General features: G+C 44.2%; 1 protein-coding gene across 5 annotated transcripts in view; it reads left to right on the top strand.

Moving 5' to 3' along the window:
• PI4KB (phosphatidylinositol 4-kinase beta) overlaps positions 1–16,944 on the top strand; it is an 830,203-nt gene that overhangs the window by 613,500 nt on the left and 199,759 nt on the right. For all 5 annotated transcript variants that reach the window (XM_069650266.1, XM_069650265.1, XM_069650262.1 and 2 more), the window contains 2 exons: positions 2,936–3,201; positions 4,766–4,898. In XM_069650266.1, the coding sequence (XP_069506367.1) occupies positions 2,936–3,201; positions 4,766–4,898 (399 nt within the window). The remainder of the gene's footprint in view (positions 1–2,935; positions 3,202–4,765; positions 4,899–16,944) is intronic.

Below are 16,944 nucleotides of genomic sequence, written 5' to 3'. Positions count from 1 at the left end.
TCCCCCACCGCTTCTACCTAACGATAACATGCTGGTTGGGTCTCCATGGACAACCTCTCACTTTTCATTGTCCTTCTACTAGTGTACTAAACTACCAATGGTCTTGCTCCTCAGTAACCATCTTATTTTAGATAAGTCTACTAACCATCTTGTTCCCGCCACTCCTTCTCTGCACTCAACCTCAATTCTACTTGCCAAGCTCCGCTGGAACCCGCTAGCCATCCCAAGAAAAGCCAACCCAACTGTGGATTTATTTAAAACTCTGCTTAAACTTCTTTTAATTGCTGAAGAGGGAGCTCCCTCTGCACTCTTGTCCCATTCTCCCAACCCGGCCCCAGCACTCCTTCCAGTGATACTTTAATAATGTAATGTGTACATTTATACAGTATTCCTGCACCCACCCCTTAAGCTTGTTACTTTTGTAAATCAGCTTTGTAAGGCATCCTCCTCTCCCGCTACTATGTCTTCCTTTGCCCCCACCAATCCTGGTGATTACCCTACTCCTCATAGCTAATCCTTCCTCTGCCTCTACTGACCCACTGTCCTTGCGTATTGTGAAGCACATGGATGCCTGTGTTGATCCACATCATACTTCACTCTTCTGTTGATAATGCTACTTTTCCCTCATCCTATAAATCAGATATTGTCATCCCTCTCCTTAAGAACTCTGGTCTCGATCCTAACTGTCCTGCCAACTTTTGTTCTGTCTCTCTTCTACCAAACTATTCCAAATTCCTAGAGCAAGTAATATGCAATCGACTCACTGAGATCCTTGATGCTCACAACTTCTGTGACCCTCTTCAATCTGGCTTCCGATCTCTGCATTCTACCATGACAGACCTCCTAAATGTCTGCAACTTCATCTCTTATGTACGTCACGTGTTCATCTATTCTTAATCTTGATCCCTCTACTGCCTTCGATATGGTCAACCATTCTGACCTTCTCTCTACATTCTTTGTCATCCGATATAAGGCCCTTGCTTGGTTTGCTTTATACCTTTTCCCTCAAGACTTGCCGGTGTCCTGGAACAGCCTTTTCTCCTGACTCGCACTCATACTCTACTTTTGCAGATCCCCAAGGGTCTGTCCTTGGGCAACTTCTCTTCACTCACTATACTTCAACTTTTGGCGCATTGATCTCTTACAGCTTCTCCTATCAACTCTTCGCTAACAGCACTCCGATGATCTCCTTTCCCTCCTTATATGACAAGCTATTGTCAAAAAGTCATTGTCTCTCTGCCATCAAATATTGGGTTGTGACTCAGTCGCTCATGCTCATCTCTACTAAGTCTGACAACTACTTTCTAGCCAAACAGACTATCTGTTCCTCTCCCACTTTCCTTTCCTCTTCGGACTGCCTTCATTATTCTGCTTCCACTCGTAACCTTGGTGTCCTCTTTGACACATCTCACAACTTCTCGCTCTTCATCGCCAAATCTACCACTGCGGCCAGACTCTACCACCTCTATATCGGAAAAATCCATAATCTTCCTTCCAATACTGCTGAACAGCTAACCTCCTCCTTACTCCTTTTTACACCTGGCTACTGTGCCCATATGACCTTACCAACTATGCGTTTTCACCTCTTGACAAGTACTCTCTGCAGACCGCACACTTTTCAACCTTTGTTGCTTTACCCCCACTTCCTCTGTGTATGGCCTGATTAGTTTGTTATGTATGAAACAAAGAGCCAAGTATAAACCTCTCGTCATCTTCAAAATGATCCATGGACTGGCAATATGTTACCTATCTGCTCATCACACTCCCTACTATCCAGGTCGTTTGTTACGATTATCCTCGGCTCACCTCCTTGCCACTACGCCGCTCCCTCTCATTTCCGCTCTCCATCACTTCGCTCCCCTACTCCGGAATGCGCTCGCTCTGCATACTACTTCAACTCTACTACTATTTAAATCCAAATTCAAAGCCCTCCTTTTAGATTAACCCGTTTCCTAGCACTCCACTCCATAACCCTGCTTCCCTCTCTCTCTACTTTCACGGACAACCCTACACTTTTCCGTCACCCCTTTATCATTAATTTAGCACTTTCTCCACCATCCCGGTCCTATGTTGTTCTGTCCTGTCCTCTTATCTGGTTTGTATTTCCACCTTCCTTTGCAATATCTAGTCTTCAAGTCACATTCTCTCACCTTAATGTCAAGGACACATGTCCTCTGCGCTGTTATCATGGTTACATTTTGTACTAAACACCATCAAACACTGGCCCGCCACTTCTCATCTTTGTGCTGTTGTACATACACCCTTTGGGGTGGGGGAGAATACCTCTGCTATTCTGATAGATATTTACATCCCTGTGCTTCAAATACAAATTAACAGCCGACTACTACACTAGGATGTAAAAAAACAGCAAAAGAGTTATAGCCATTGGATGTTTAGCTATTGGTAACAGCGATTTGTTGGCAATACTTTATCTTCTGCGGATATTTCAAAAAAGTTGCCTTTGTGGATTTGTCACAAATTCCTATTGTATTTTTGTTGGCTAGAAAGTTTGGTGACATCCTGATATGTACAGGGTGGTAGAATGCCTGGGATGTCATGAATTTAGATATCTTCGGCACCCGTGAAATCCTTGGGTATGTAAACATTTGTAGTATACAGGAAAAATGTTCTAACCAAATTGTACCATTCAAAATAAATACAGGCAAAGCTAGTGCAGAGAATCTTGCATCTTGCATTTTGCTATAACTTCTCCTCTTGTTTTTGAGTAGATGTAAATGTAGTTGGACAAGCAAAATAAAAACGTGTACTTTATACTCATGATAATTCTTATGCCCAATGGTCAGTGTGACTACTTCTGCTGCCCTGGTAATTAACTCATGTTTGCCCAATATGCTGTTCCCTGTTTAAAAATTTCAGAGCTTCTGACACAAAAGCATTGTGGACCTTTCTTTAATTTCCATCTGCTTTCTTCTAGACAATCTGGGAGCAGGAGCGGGTTCCTCTGTGGATTCGCCCATACAAAATCCTGGTAATCTCCTCCGACAGTGGTATGATAGAACCAATCGTAAATGCTGTCTCCATCCATCAGGTGAAAAAGCAATCCCAGCTTTTGCTGCTTGACTACTTCCTTCAAGAGCATGGCAACTACACCACAGAGGCGTTCCTGTCTGCCCAGCGCAACTTTGTTCAGAGCTGTGCGGGCTACTGTTTGGTGTGCTATCTGTTGCAGGTCAAGGACCGGTGAGCTCAAAAATATAATTTTTATTTTATAGTGGACTTGCACTACAGCAATATATCACTTTTCAGTTTTTGAGTGCTTAAAGACATTATACAGGCATAAGTACAGAACCAATAATATTCAGTAAATGCAGACAGTTGAGATAAAGGTCATGGTGTACGAAAGAGTTTAAATAGGGCCTAGAGCAGAGTATGTGCATGATGATACCAATTCCTGGAATGGTTTCCCAATGAGTCTCTTTCAAATGCCCACCAATGTGGACAAAAACCTCATGTGCCCACCTTCACCAATTTGCCCTATCCCACGAGTTGATTTTGCTTCCCAAGGTGGAAGATGTTTCTGTCCCAGTACCAAATGCACACTTTTTGCTATACATCACTCATACCCATCTACAGGTTAGAAAGTTGTTGAAAACGCCTATGGTAAAATAATACTAAATGTATTCATTTGCAGTCCTTATCGCATAACCTCACAGCTCTTAAAGGTGATATAAGTGGTAGCATTGATCTATAAATCTTCAAATATAAAAAAGGCCCCACATATCTAGTGGTACTGAACAGGTGTGAGCCTACCAATCCAATATTGCCTACCAATTTCCGTTTGCTCACCCTTGTTGCACAAAGTTCCTGATACCTCATGTTGAAAAAGGTTTGGTAGAAGCCACCAACTCGCTTTAGGCTCTGAGTGTAGGGGATAGTTGTGCTGTGCAACACTGGCCACATTTTACACAGGTTGATGCTTGTGTAACATGCACCAAGTGATTGAGACAAGGGTTCAGAAGAGAATATTTGCTCTCACCTACGTGCGGTTGGGCTATTGAAAGCAGCAGTAATCTGGCAGTGATTCAGTTACTGCTACTTTACCAAACCACGCAACTATGATTTAGCAGTAAATTGGATGGTTTACCTGCAGCAAAATAGGTGCTGCTGGGTCCCAGTAAATGTCAATTTTGGTGATTTCTCGATGTTAGTGGAGATGTTCAGTAGCTTCATTAGGTGGTGAAGCATGGTCATCGTGGGAGAGGCAGTCAAAAGTTAGCAAGATCGGGGTGCCCCATTGAATATATGGGAAGTGTATTTTATTTAATGGTGCAATAACTGATCTACTACTTTTAGGGGGACTTGGAGTGGGGTAGGGACGATATTTCTCTATGAATGGAAACACAGGCCACTAGGTTTTCAGTTCTGCATGTCCAGATTGTTTACTGTATTTGTTTTTTCTAATCCTATGATCCCTTCCTCTTTTTCCTAATGCTGTGTGTTCGCCTTCTTTGCCTGCGTCATGCTTCCCTGCTCTCCCTCCCGGCCCTGTGCTCCCATTGTCCCACCTATCCATGCTGCTCTCATTTCGCTGCTCCTGCACCCCTTTACGTGCTGCTCCTGTTCCCCTTTGTGCGCTGCTTTATTTGTTGCCCTGTGCCCTGCTCGTTTGGCCTACCTTTGCCCTGCTTTCCTGCCCTCTTCATTGCATGCTCCCTTTCTTTTCCTGTCCTAATCTCACCTTTTGCCAACCTATGCTTCCATTCTGTCCTGTGCTTCCCCGCCCCATGTTATTTTCTCTCTACAGGCACAATGGGAACATCTTGCTGGATGCGGAGGGTCACATCATCCACATTGACTTTGGGTTCATCCTCTCCAGCTCTCCGCGGAACCTTGGATTTGAAACCTCTGCTTTCAAGCTCACCTCTGAGTTTGTAGATGTAAGTGTAGAGGAATTGATGGCGCATTTAGTTAAGGGTTTGTCTATGTAAATGTAACACAAATCGAAGCTTTTCACACCTCTGAGTTTGTTGATATAAGTGCAGAGTCAACTGGAGCATATTTGATTACAAGAATGTTCATTTTTATGTACAGTGACCGCTCACGAAGAATGTAATCCAACAGGTGCACACGAATGAAGTGAAGAATTATCCAGCTTTTTGCGCTGGATCAGGAGGAAAAGTTTCTTGCTGTGTTTGCATCTCTGACATCCAGCACTGAGGTAGCATTAGTGCAGTGTCTATCTGGCAGCTGAACACAAAATTTCACGCAGGCACTTTCATTGCAGATAAAAGGGCAACATTATTGGTGAACTCTGATTGAAAGTAGTATACTTATTATTCTGGAGTTTCACTAAAGTCCACCGTTGGTAGGACGAGAAGCCTCACCTTAGATGTACAGGCTCCAATTATTCGATTTGTCCAGAACCACCCAAAAGGTTTGATAGCTATGGTTGAGCAGCCAGTCTTACTCTAGGTGGGAGAAGTGCTGGAGATGAGTACAAAGACCTTTTAAGCACACGTGTAGTCAAGGAGAAATGTACACACTGTAGTTATATCAAAACATGCTTATTTATTATATGTACTAGGCAATGTTCAATTCAAAACAATTCAGGTAAGTAAAATTAGTTCAGATATTTAAACTAGATATTTGTTCTAGCAATCCTCATTTCAAACAGACCTTTAAATGATGATCGGGTAAGTACAAGAGTGGTTTCAGGTTAGCAAATCATATGTTAAACATTCACTGAATTGCCAACACTGGTAAGTTAACAACTCTAGGCAAGCCTCATCTTTGGAAGTACAACCTTATCTGGGGAATGAGTGGCTCAAAAGGTCCGATGGGGGCAGTGGGACGGGATGGGGAGGGACTTGTGACCCTTGGCCGGCAGAACAAATGATGCAGACTGTCAAATAGCAGAAGAAGCTTTTACGTAACCAGAAAGTAATGGAATTTGATTCAAAAGGTTCAGGGGGTCTACGTAGGCACCTAAAGGATTTCCGCCTATAGGACTTATGTCCTTGGGCCTGGGCGAACACGATTGGGTCATCCACTGCAATGGGACTCAAAAATCTCAGGCGGAGGGAACAGCAATGCAAAAACTGCCTAGGTAAGTACCCAGGAGTTGGAACCTTCTATGATTATGAAGAAGAGAAATGTCACAGGCTGGTCTCCAAGTAGCTCTGGTTTGGGTATCTGGCCTTGGCGGCTGGATGAGAAACGTTTCTCCGACTCAGTCACAGGGATGCCCAGCAGACGATCTTTGCAGCACTTGGATGTGGCGGCTCGACACGGGGTTTGTAGCAGCAATGGTTGTCACTTGGGAAGACTTTCTTCCTTCTCTCAGTCCTCAATTCTTCTGAGCAGACTTCTTCAATAAGGATGGATTCTCTGTAGGCCCAGGCTGATGGTAACAAGTTTGCAACTGGAATGGCGCTCGACAAGATGATGTACCGCAGCAATGCCAGAGGTCCCAGAGTATTTCATTATTGCAGGCCCGAAGGTCATGGGATGGCTCAAACTGTAGCTGGTCTCGTTAGGCCCACTAGTCCAAGGGAGGAAGTCGTCCGGTCTGGATCTTCATTGCCGCACAGGAGAAAGGGATGGAGGTGAAGTAGTCGCTCAGTCGGGATTGTCGGTCACTGGAGGTGACTGCCAAGCTCCTAATTCTTTCTTGTTTTTCGGAATGTTTCTTCCAGTGGTCGACTTTGGCTTCAGCATCAAGATCCTCTCCTTTTATGCAGGAACCCAGCCAATCATCATGCATGCAACATTCAATCTTTGGGTGGTGGCTGTCCCAATTTCACCCTGTTAGAACTGAATCCAGGCAGACACACTGGAGGACAAAGACCTGAGGAGTTTTGGTGTCCTCCCAGCTTCTTGTCCTCCCAGACACACTGCACCTCTGGGCGGGCTTCTCAATGGGAAGACAAAGGAGTGAGCAGGACTCACTTGCACCCCTACAGTTTGTGGAGAATTGGGGAGCACTGGGGGGAACCCAGGGAATCGCTGTGGACCCCAAAAAGGGCGAGGACCCCTAGGCAACAGCAGTGTGCCAGAGAGAAAAGCTACCTGGGAAAGCAGAGCCCTCTGTGTTGACCGAGGGACTGCGAGAAAGTCAAGATGACTGGAGCCGGTAGGAAAAAGAAACTTCCTAGCTGCCACGGCAACTTGAAAGCAGCCTCACGGCCGCCCGAACACGGTGCGAGAGCCATGAGGAAAGCACAGCTGCTACGGACATGGAAGCTGTTCGGTGAAACCAGGGAGCCTGCAAGGTGGAGGCGGGCCATCGAAGTGCTGTCTACCACGAGGGAATCGAAAGACACCACAAGAAACCGGATTATCCTATATGGAGAGAATTGGACACCGGGGTGCTTTGGCAACGCTGCCAAAGAAAGACAAAAGTGTATGAAGTGAATGGGAAGGAATCTGAAATCCAATATTACTCAAAGGGTTTACAGATGAATGTGAGAGAAAAGCAAGTTTTGTATTGTATGAAGTAAATCGGATCAAAGCCCTGGCAGGAGAGTAAACCAGGCAAAAGCAAGTCTGCAAGTTTATGGAGTAAATCGCACGAAATGCCCTGGCAGGAAAGTATACCAGGCAAAGTCTAGTTTTCAAGTCCACAAAGTAAATCCTATGAAAATCCCTGGCTGGGAAGTACACCAGGCCAAAGTCAAGTTTGCAAGTGTGCAAAACCAATCGCATAAAGAAGTCCTGGCCGGGGCGGAATACAACAGGCAAAGTCAAGTCTGAAAACAAGTGGAAAAGCACCTGGCAGTGGAGTACACCAGGTATCTTACGAGGTTGGAGTTACATCTAAGTTGGTTTTTGTATACAAGTATTTTGCTGAACAAAGAGCCTTAAGGAGTATTCATGTCTTGGGAGTTTGAGGTGTCTTAAAGAGAAACCTGGGGAAGGGAGTTGTCTTCTGGAACTATGAGCTTTATCGATTGGGAACTTTTGGTGTTAGAGTTATACATTTCTTCAACATTTAGGCACTTAGAAGGCCAAAGACATTACCATGAAGGCCATCACATATTAGTTGTTTTGTACAATGTAAGGGCAACAATAGGAATTGAGACACAGGACACTTAGTTTTGGATATCTTGACACGGGACAAACTTTCTATTTTTGGTTAAGGTATGGAAATGCCTCCTAGATTAGGAATAGTGAGGCCTTTTATTTTGAATAAATGTTGGTAGCCAAAACTATGAACTCAGTGTGTCTGCGTCCCATTTCTGGCTCCTCACAGTGACGTCTGAAAGAACAAATTGCTATTTATATTAAATTCAACATTTCTGGCATTTGGGGATGACCAGATGCTCTTGCATTCCTACATATAGTGCTGTTCATTTATCTGCTTTGTGGATCCAGCACCTCACTAACGAAAGCTTGTCAGATTTTTTTCAGTTCTTAAACTAGATCTGTTGCAGTGTTATTTTTACTTCATTTGAAGTCTTCCACTGGCTTCTAGTCTGTCGAAGTATATTTTGTTTTCAAGGGCAACTTGCTTTAAGTCGCTATACAAGCTCTTTTTGAATGTTATTCCTGTGGTTTCATAAAATCAAGGAAATGTGAGCATGATATCCATACCATAGAGCAGCGGTCTGTAACCTGTCCAGTTGGTTGACCGGGACTAATCTGGACTGGACAGTCAAACTACATTTTTGCTGAAATGCAGAGGTATGTGGATTGAGATGTCCAAGAGTCCCTCAGCCAGTCGGAGCTGCCTTCCACCGACACAAATGACATTTTGCAACCCCCGCAAGAGCATAAATGGGCAAAACAAAATAGCAACGTAAAAGTGTTTAAAAGCCCTTTGGTAGTCTGTAGTTAGGGCAGAGCATGAGTGGATTTTTCTCTCCCGACTTCTGCCAATATCATTTGACACGCTTTGGAATGACACTGAAGTGTTCAGCACCTGGTGGTGGGGGCTGTGAGCTGGACGGTGCAGGAACACAGCGGAAGGTCTTCAGAGGGATGTTGGGGAGATGTATAATTTTTGTTTCATCCCCTCTCCTAGTGAGACCCCCAACACATATTGCTGGATTTCTTGACCTTTTTTCTGAAAGCCTGAATGAGTGGAACCTTTTCCACTCATTCATTCTTATGGACTCTGTCTTTTGGAACTCTATTCTTTGTATGTTACCTGTCCTAGGGAGTCTATTTTCCTCCATAACACTTAAATGCATCTGTATTTTACTATTGCAGCAGACAGCTCCTTATGGGCAGTTTGGCTGGGGACCCTTAGCGTCCTCCTTTGAGATTCTTTCTTTATCCTAGTGCAACTACAAATCTTAAGGATAGTATCGCTCCTAAAACTTTATAGTCTGAGAGATTGGCACACACCACCTTATGTGGAGTGCCAAAGGGATACCTAGTAGCCCTCTTCTCTCCGCTCCTGTATTTAGTCACCTAGACAATCTCCTAGTTATGGCTGGTGTCAGTGGACGTGATCTAACAATTATTGTGTGATTTTTTAAAAAAAAATTTCTACTGCAGGCTATGTCCATAGCCGCGGTAGTACACAATAGGGGCACCCAAATAACGACTTGGGCATTCCCTTCTCTTTTTCGCCATTACTTGCATGGTGGTTCTTTGTCAGCCCTTCCACCATTCTAGGAGGGGGAGGTCTGTGTGTGTGTGCTTTGCCTTTGGTGGGATCCCATGGGGGTCTCTGCCTAGGCTCCAGAGTGGCTGGGCAGGCAGGAAGTGGATCAGGAGTTTTCCACCCCCATGTTTTGTCTGCCAGAGTGCCTGAATGGGACTAGCTACCACTGGGGTTCTGGCTGTCCTGATTGGACAGGCAAACGCCCTTTTCTGTAAATTGCTGACGAAGATTGCAGAGGAGAGAGTGCTGGAACTGTATAAAAGGTGAGGCTCATGGAGTGAAAAGCAAGTCAACCACTGGAAGCTGAAGTAACCAACGAAGTCCACCAGAGATGCCTGCATACCCTTTGCAACACCGGGAAACAGCCACTGCTGGCCTGAACCGGTTTTCTGTGTGACAGAGGAACTCCAAAAAGGACTCCTTCCCTTTGACTGGTCGGAACAACCAGTTCCGAGACGAACTTTGATTTGAGCCATCTCCTGGAGTGGTGTGAATTTCCAGAGCTTTGCAACCACGAGACCTGCTGCCCATTTTGAGTGCATTGTCCTGGAAAGGCCGAATCGGTCCAAGTCTTTGCTGAGCCTCAAGGACACTCGAGAGACCCAATCCAGCTCGTCCAGACCCCGTCATCTGAGTGTGGGACTGCAGAAACCGAAGAACATTGACTGGGCGAATCACATTCTTTTTTGGTGCTGCAGAAAAGGGGCCAAAACCGCAGAGTCACGAAAGAAGTTGATGAAAGCTTAAGACTACTGCTGAGAGATTCCGTCCCTTGTCCTGCCTTTCGACCTCAGACTAAGAAATCCAGAGGTCGGGTCCAGATCTGCAACATCGCAGAGAATCAGCCTTGAACGTTTTCTTCAAACCCAAGGTACTGTGGGGGAAAAAGGGTATTGCTTACCCTATTCCAGAAAGTCATCCCAGAGCGTGGATTGCATGTAGAGGTGTCCAAGGTAACCCCCTCTTGCCTCCGACTGAAGCTGCTGCTTGTGTCCCTTTACCAATTTCTTTAACAGGGTCTCCAACGTTGGTTAATTCTTCTTGTATCTTCCTTCCTAGAGACTAGAAAATATCCACAGGAACTTCCAAACTGCCTTTTAGCTAGGGTTACATTTTGGATTTTAGACTTGCTGTGCAGTGAAACTGCCGGTAGAACCTGAAGCTCTACTAGGGTAACACTAACCAATGGTTTTCCTTCCCAAATATCACTAGCGTCTATGTGTATGCTGACTAAATACAATTACCATATTGCTTTGTGGGTCCATGTTATTACCAATAGTACGGTAGACATGTCTTACTCCTGTAACAATTGTGCGTGTTCAGCAACTACCATTAAAGTGGCCTTTTGAAAGTATTGTTAAGTATACATATGTGTTTTGGTTTACTGTGCTAAGTTTTCAAAAGTGACTCTTGTGTAAATATTATCTATATTTTAATATAAATTTGTGTAAGTGATTCTTTGATGTGCATTACTAACTGGGTTCAGTGTACTTGCCTAAAGCTCACATCTTCCTCTTAAGATAAGCCTGACTGCTCTGCCACTCTCCCAAGTTCTCAAAGTAGTAGATACTGATACTAAGAGTTTGGCATCTACAAACCACTGGGATAGCTCACTAAAGTCTTACCTCCAAGTAGGACTTTAGGAAAACTCCCCGAACAAGAGAGGCTACCCCTCAGCCTGCGAGGTGTTCTCAAGAAGGCGTTAATGGGTGGAGTACTGGTGCAAGTTCAAGGCTTGAACTGTGTCCCAGCGTTTGAAGGGAGTGCTTGAGGAGCTCTGGCTCAGCACCCCCCATCAGGGCTGCATGCTCCCTCTTGTGGTTGCCCCTTGCCTGCCTCTGTCCCACAGAGTGGGGGAAATGCCCCACCCTCAGTAGGAAGATAGGGCTCCCATGAAATCTGGCAAAGTAGAGTAAGAGAATCATAAGTGATCCTGTACTGCCCTGGAACACGATTGAGATGTGTAGATTTCGGTAGGTGGCCCCACTTATCTTTCCTTTTAAACATCAAGAGGGGAACCAGAGCTTCACATGTCGGCGGAGAATTCAATTTTTGGGGCTTCTGCTGTCTCATTTTATGGGACCCCCTAAACCTTTTTTTTTTTCCCCCACTCACTTTGGTTTCTAGGAACTGACCTATGTTTGTGGTCGGGGGGGGGGGGAGACTTCTACTATAGTCCCTCTGCAACCCTTTTTGTGTAAATAATCTTATGATGGCCCATATGCCCCCTAGGATTGGGGTGCTTTTGAAGCACTCAATTCAGGCCCTATGTTGATTATGTCACCCTACATTGGTTTTAGAGGGTATGATTGGTGCAAGCGGTCATTAGGTTTAAGCCTCATCAGTTGTGCAAGCCTCATCAGTTGTGCAAGCCTGTTTTACTGCATTAGTAGACCAATGCATCATTTTGGTAGCTATTAAAGTACTAGTGAATTTTTTTAAAGTCCTGCTATCTGCCATTTTTGTTTTCTTACTAGCCCTTTGTTTATAGAACTGAGACCGACCTGAATTGGTCGTTGTGCAAGATTGGGTCTACTGTCTGTTAGGCAAGATTGTATGAAGTAGCCCTGTGGGAGACTACACCAGACTTGTCCTCTTGGCCATAGGTAACCCAACTTTTGGTCTAAGTCTGTACTACACAAGTTGGTAGTGACTGCGCAGGCAGGCTTATCTCAAGATGGGTCAATGTGAGCTGTAGGGTTCAAACATAGTATCACAGTGACCAGTATCAAAATAACATTTACACTCAAGGTTTCTTGATTAAATAATTTATTAATTTAAGTCCGATTTAAATTAAGCCTTCTTTAGAAGAGAGCAATTGGCAACTTCAAAATACTCTTTCAGTTCAATAAAGTAAGTAACCCTTTTGGGATGGCACACAGATTTTCCTACACCCTGAGGTGACTTCAATTGCTAGGACACTGTGGACATTAATATGACACTTTTCACACTTACATGGTAATACTAATGTTATGGCAAAAAGGAAAAGGTTGGGGAAGATAACAATAGTTAACAAGTTTTTCAAACAGGTAAGAACTTTCCAATGCAAAGTAGATTAATCCTTTCCCAGCTATACAAGTAAGGTATGTATCACTTTTCGAGTGCTTGTTAAACACAAAGTCCGAGGATAAGAGTCTTCGGGGAGCCAGGACAGCCAGTGTCACTTGAGCAAAGTCTAGGAGAGGCACTTCTTGAAGGTAGGTAAAAGTCTTGCACAATGTTAGAGAGTTTTGTTGTAAAAGAAATCACTGTTGGGCCACAAGCTGGGAGGCTTGTGAAGGGCAAAGCTGCAAGCAACTCCGCAAAAGGCAGCCAATGCAAGTCTCAACTAAGATCAAGCAAGCTAGATACACACAAGGCAAGTACCCCTTAGTTAACAGTACCTTGGGTCTGAAGAAATGGTTCCAGCTGGCTTCTGTTCCTGTTGTAGTTCTTGCAGATCCTGTTGTCCCTGGGCCTCAGTCTTGGGGACAAGAGGGAGGCTGTCTTAGGACTCCTGCACTATGAATTGAAGGTCGGTGGCAGCAATGGGCGCAATTCAGATCAACGGCACTTCAGTTTCAGCTTCTCGCTAATCAGGGGAGTTGCTAGGTCTGGAAAAGACCCGGGGCTACATTGATGTCGGAACTGGGGGCTAGCTAGTCTTTTGGCTGTAGCTCCTGAGATTCTATCCGGGGCTACAACCAAAAGATCAGGGGCTATAGCCCCCTTAGCCCCCCCCCCCCCTAGCAACGCCCCTGTCGCTAATAGCACCACCGCGGTTCTTGGACACCTTCTGGACTTTCCTTGCTTCTGGGGTCCAGCACTCTGTTGAGGAGGCTCAGTCTTGGTCAGCCATGCTTCAAGGGAGTCTGGAGGATCTTCCTGGAAATTGGACATAACATTGTTGGACCGGGGCAAGAAGAATTGGTATGTATATCCCGAACAGCCAGAGGTTATGGACAGGTAGTGCTTGCATTTTAGCAATGCGCTACAGATTAAACAAACAACAAAAAGATAAAATAAAATATTCTTTCTCCATATCTTACTAGGCACTTTGGAGGCGCACTGCGAACTAGGCATGCAAACTGGACCGTACAGATAGTGGTAATGGAGATTTAGTAACGGAGCTTGCAACAACGGTTCTGACATTGGACAGCTATGGACTACATATCCCATCATGAATGGGGTGTGTGGACAAATGAGGTTATCTCTGTGAATTCTTTCCGTGCGAACAAACATCAGTAATTATGAATGTTCCAGTAATAGGAAAACCGTAAAAAGAGTTCAATATAAGAGTTCACTCTTCTTGGAACTGACGAGTTATAAACATTGAGTATGCAAGGAAAATCCTGTCCTCTTTCTATGACCATTTGTCTGTAATACATCCGGTGCACTGAGCAAGGACGTAGAATAAGACGCCGGCGGCTGAGTTGCACAACGGAGAGTGTTAGTGGAGGTGAGTGATTCGAGTGTCTACTGAAATATCTATGCAGACGTATGATGGAACACACGTCACGGTTGTGTTTTCGCTCCATGAGCAGCAGTGTAGACACCGATAATTTTCGGGTGCAAGAAACAGGGCAACTTAACTTCTAAAGTTATTGACGACTAAATGCTGGGGTATTTAACCCTCTTTTTTCATCACTGGCCGGCAGTGTCTAAGGAGTACTAACAGGAAACCGTATGTTTCTCTGTGTCACGCTCTGGAACACTGCAATTGCAGTATACTTTGGAACTTGCGGGAACCAAGACACAGAGACTGGAATGAATGAAGAATCCATTTAGTCCAGAATCATTGAACTAAAGAGAGATAAGGACTCACCAAACAGCGATCTTGTATCGCTATAACGCAATCTAGAGATCAAGTGCAATTTTACTTGAGGGCAACTAGTAGTACGTCCTTCCTGTTATGTAAACCTGTAAGCTGTAGTAAATATATTTAAGGTGGGATATTTGTGTATTCCGTCCAATAGGAGTCTGGTAAGGAGCATGTTGCGGACCCTTCATTTCCCTGGAGACAACCAGCATATTAATGATGCGCTGGGGAGCAATTTAATAAGTAATTTCAGGCTAGCACTAGCTGTTGGCACACGAAACAATGAGTACCCTTGTCTTTGTTTACCCTAAATAAGAAAATTGCAGATCAAGGTTAAGGGACTTGAATTGGGAACTAGTGGGTATGTTTTCATCCCCTGGTTTCCTTTTTGCAGGCTGAGGCTAAAGGATTTGTGAATTGGCAGTCTGTATGGGGACAATACCCAGAATGTCTGTACTTCCTCCAACAACCATGTATTGGAGGCGAGTAAGATATTGTAACAACGTAGAAAGTTACTTGTACACATTAATTGTGTTACTAAATAAACGAGGATGACCAGTATGTAAATTGATGGTAATAGGCTTTACTATTACATTTTTATAGATGTCTCTCACTCCATCTATTCTGAAGCAAGGCATATTTGGCACATAGCTTTCGTCCTGATGAAGATTGGATTAATACAAGGGCGATAGATGTTAAGCCCTGTATAGCCGACAAACGCGTGTCGACTTGTATATCTTCTGTGGCACAAACAGATACACACCTGTACTCGGGGAAAGGGTGCAAGAACATTGTGTTAATCAATTTTGCTAGATGGTTATATTGATGGTGATACCATGTATTGATTTAGATAGATTTTCGGTATGAATGTATGAGTGCGTTTGAACGATGGGTTAATTGAATGTGAGTATCTTAGATATGTGAAAAATGTATGTCTTCATGTGATGAAATAAAATCATTTGAGTAAAGAATTAAGAGTGTATTGTCCTCTCCGATCTATTGGTCCACATTATTATAATTACTGTCCTCCAAGGACAGCCAGCCAGCCAATCACCTTGGGTTGCATTCCTGTAACCAAGGAGACTAAGCACAGGGAGTTTCGGGCACCTCCCTTGCTTCCTGTCCTGCCAGGCACGTTGGAGCCAGAGGCGGGCTTCACGAGTGAATCCTGCCAAAGACGAAACGAAAGGGACCAAACCTGGTTTGGCGCTCAGAGTAAATCTCAAGAAGGACCTGTCCAACACGAAATGGCGAAAAAAGAAGACCGGGCCATTTTGACAAAATGGGCACCCATGAATGCTATATCGCAGCTGCGAACACAGCCTACGGTAAAAACACACAATGGTAGGAAAAAGTAGACCACTGCCACCAGCCATTAACTGTAGAAAGGGTAACCAAAAAATGTACTTTAAGTTAGACAAATGGGACACTAAGTAACCCCTCCAGCACCCTATTGTAAGATAGTGTGTGCTGGGACTATAAAAAGAAAAATGTAAGTAAAGTCAATTTCACTTCACTACTCTTGGAAACGGTAGTTTATCCAAGAGAAGGTAATTAAACCTTAGCAGAGATCCAAAGGATCTCTCTGTGATGCTGCACTGAAGGTGCTGTGTGTCACAATGTAAAAATATGATGCCTATGGAGTTTGTCAGACTCCAAAACCAAAGGTGTTCAAATAAAAATGTAAAAATCGAATAAAAATGCATGAGAGTGGGGAAAAAGGTCTTGCTCTCTTCAGGATAAAAATTAAGTCCTTAAGTCCAGCAAAAGAGCTGGGGGTCTCCAAGGTAGAAGGGAATTGGCATATTTCGCCCTAACACTGGCATAGAACGTAAAATTACATTTACACTTAGTAGCCAGGGCATCATTCCATCCAGCATCATTATTGCACATAAAAGTATCCATGAAGAAAACAATCTGTTATTACAAAACCTTTTTACTCTATTTTCTTAGAATACATTGTTTAGTAAAAGTATACATATTTCTGATGATTGTTTATCTGCTTAGAATCACATGCTGTGCATTTAATCCGACATCTAGTGGTAATCGCAGAGTATTGCATTTTTCTTTCAAAGATCAAAAAAGGGACCTCAACCTGAGCGTGACTGTAACACACTCCCTAACGTGAAGGGTAGTGCACCCAAAATCCTTCATGCGTCAAAGTCCTACCAGCTTGTTTTTTTCTACCCATCTAGTCAGTCGCTTAATGCATAGCTTGTTTATATTGCTATTCTCCAGCATGGGGTCTGGCATGGATTCACATGCTCATGAATATGTCGTCGTCAGGCCGGGAATCCTCGGATAGAAAAAATCAGTATCAGTTTCGTTTCTGATCTGTCTTTCTCAGTAGTAACCAATCGCTGGTCTCTGGGTCATACTGCCCCCAGCCAATGACTGCCCTCTCCCTAAACCCCGCCCCTGGCAGCCATCCTCAGATTTTTACCGCACGTTCAAGTGTTGGGAGTCCTCCTGCTTAGCTCTCGAGCTTTTGCTGCGTTTTCGCGCTTTTTTCAGGAGATTTTCTCATTTTTTTGGTTAAAAGAGCCTCAAGCTCCACCGTTTCTACTTCCGATCA

This window comes from Ambystoma mexicanum, chromosome 1p (assembly GCF_040938575.1).
Source record: "Ambystoma mexicanum isolate Mex_15411 chromosome 1p, UKY_AmexF1_1, whole genome shotgun sequence".
Taxonomy (NCBI): domain Eukaryota; kingdom Metazoa; phylum Chordata; class Amphibia; order Caudata; family Ambystomatidae; genus Ambystoma; species Ambystoma mexicanum.
Note: the sequence above shows the minus strand (reverse complement) of the source record. Positions and strands in the feature narration are given on the sequence as shown.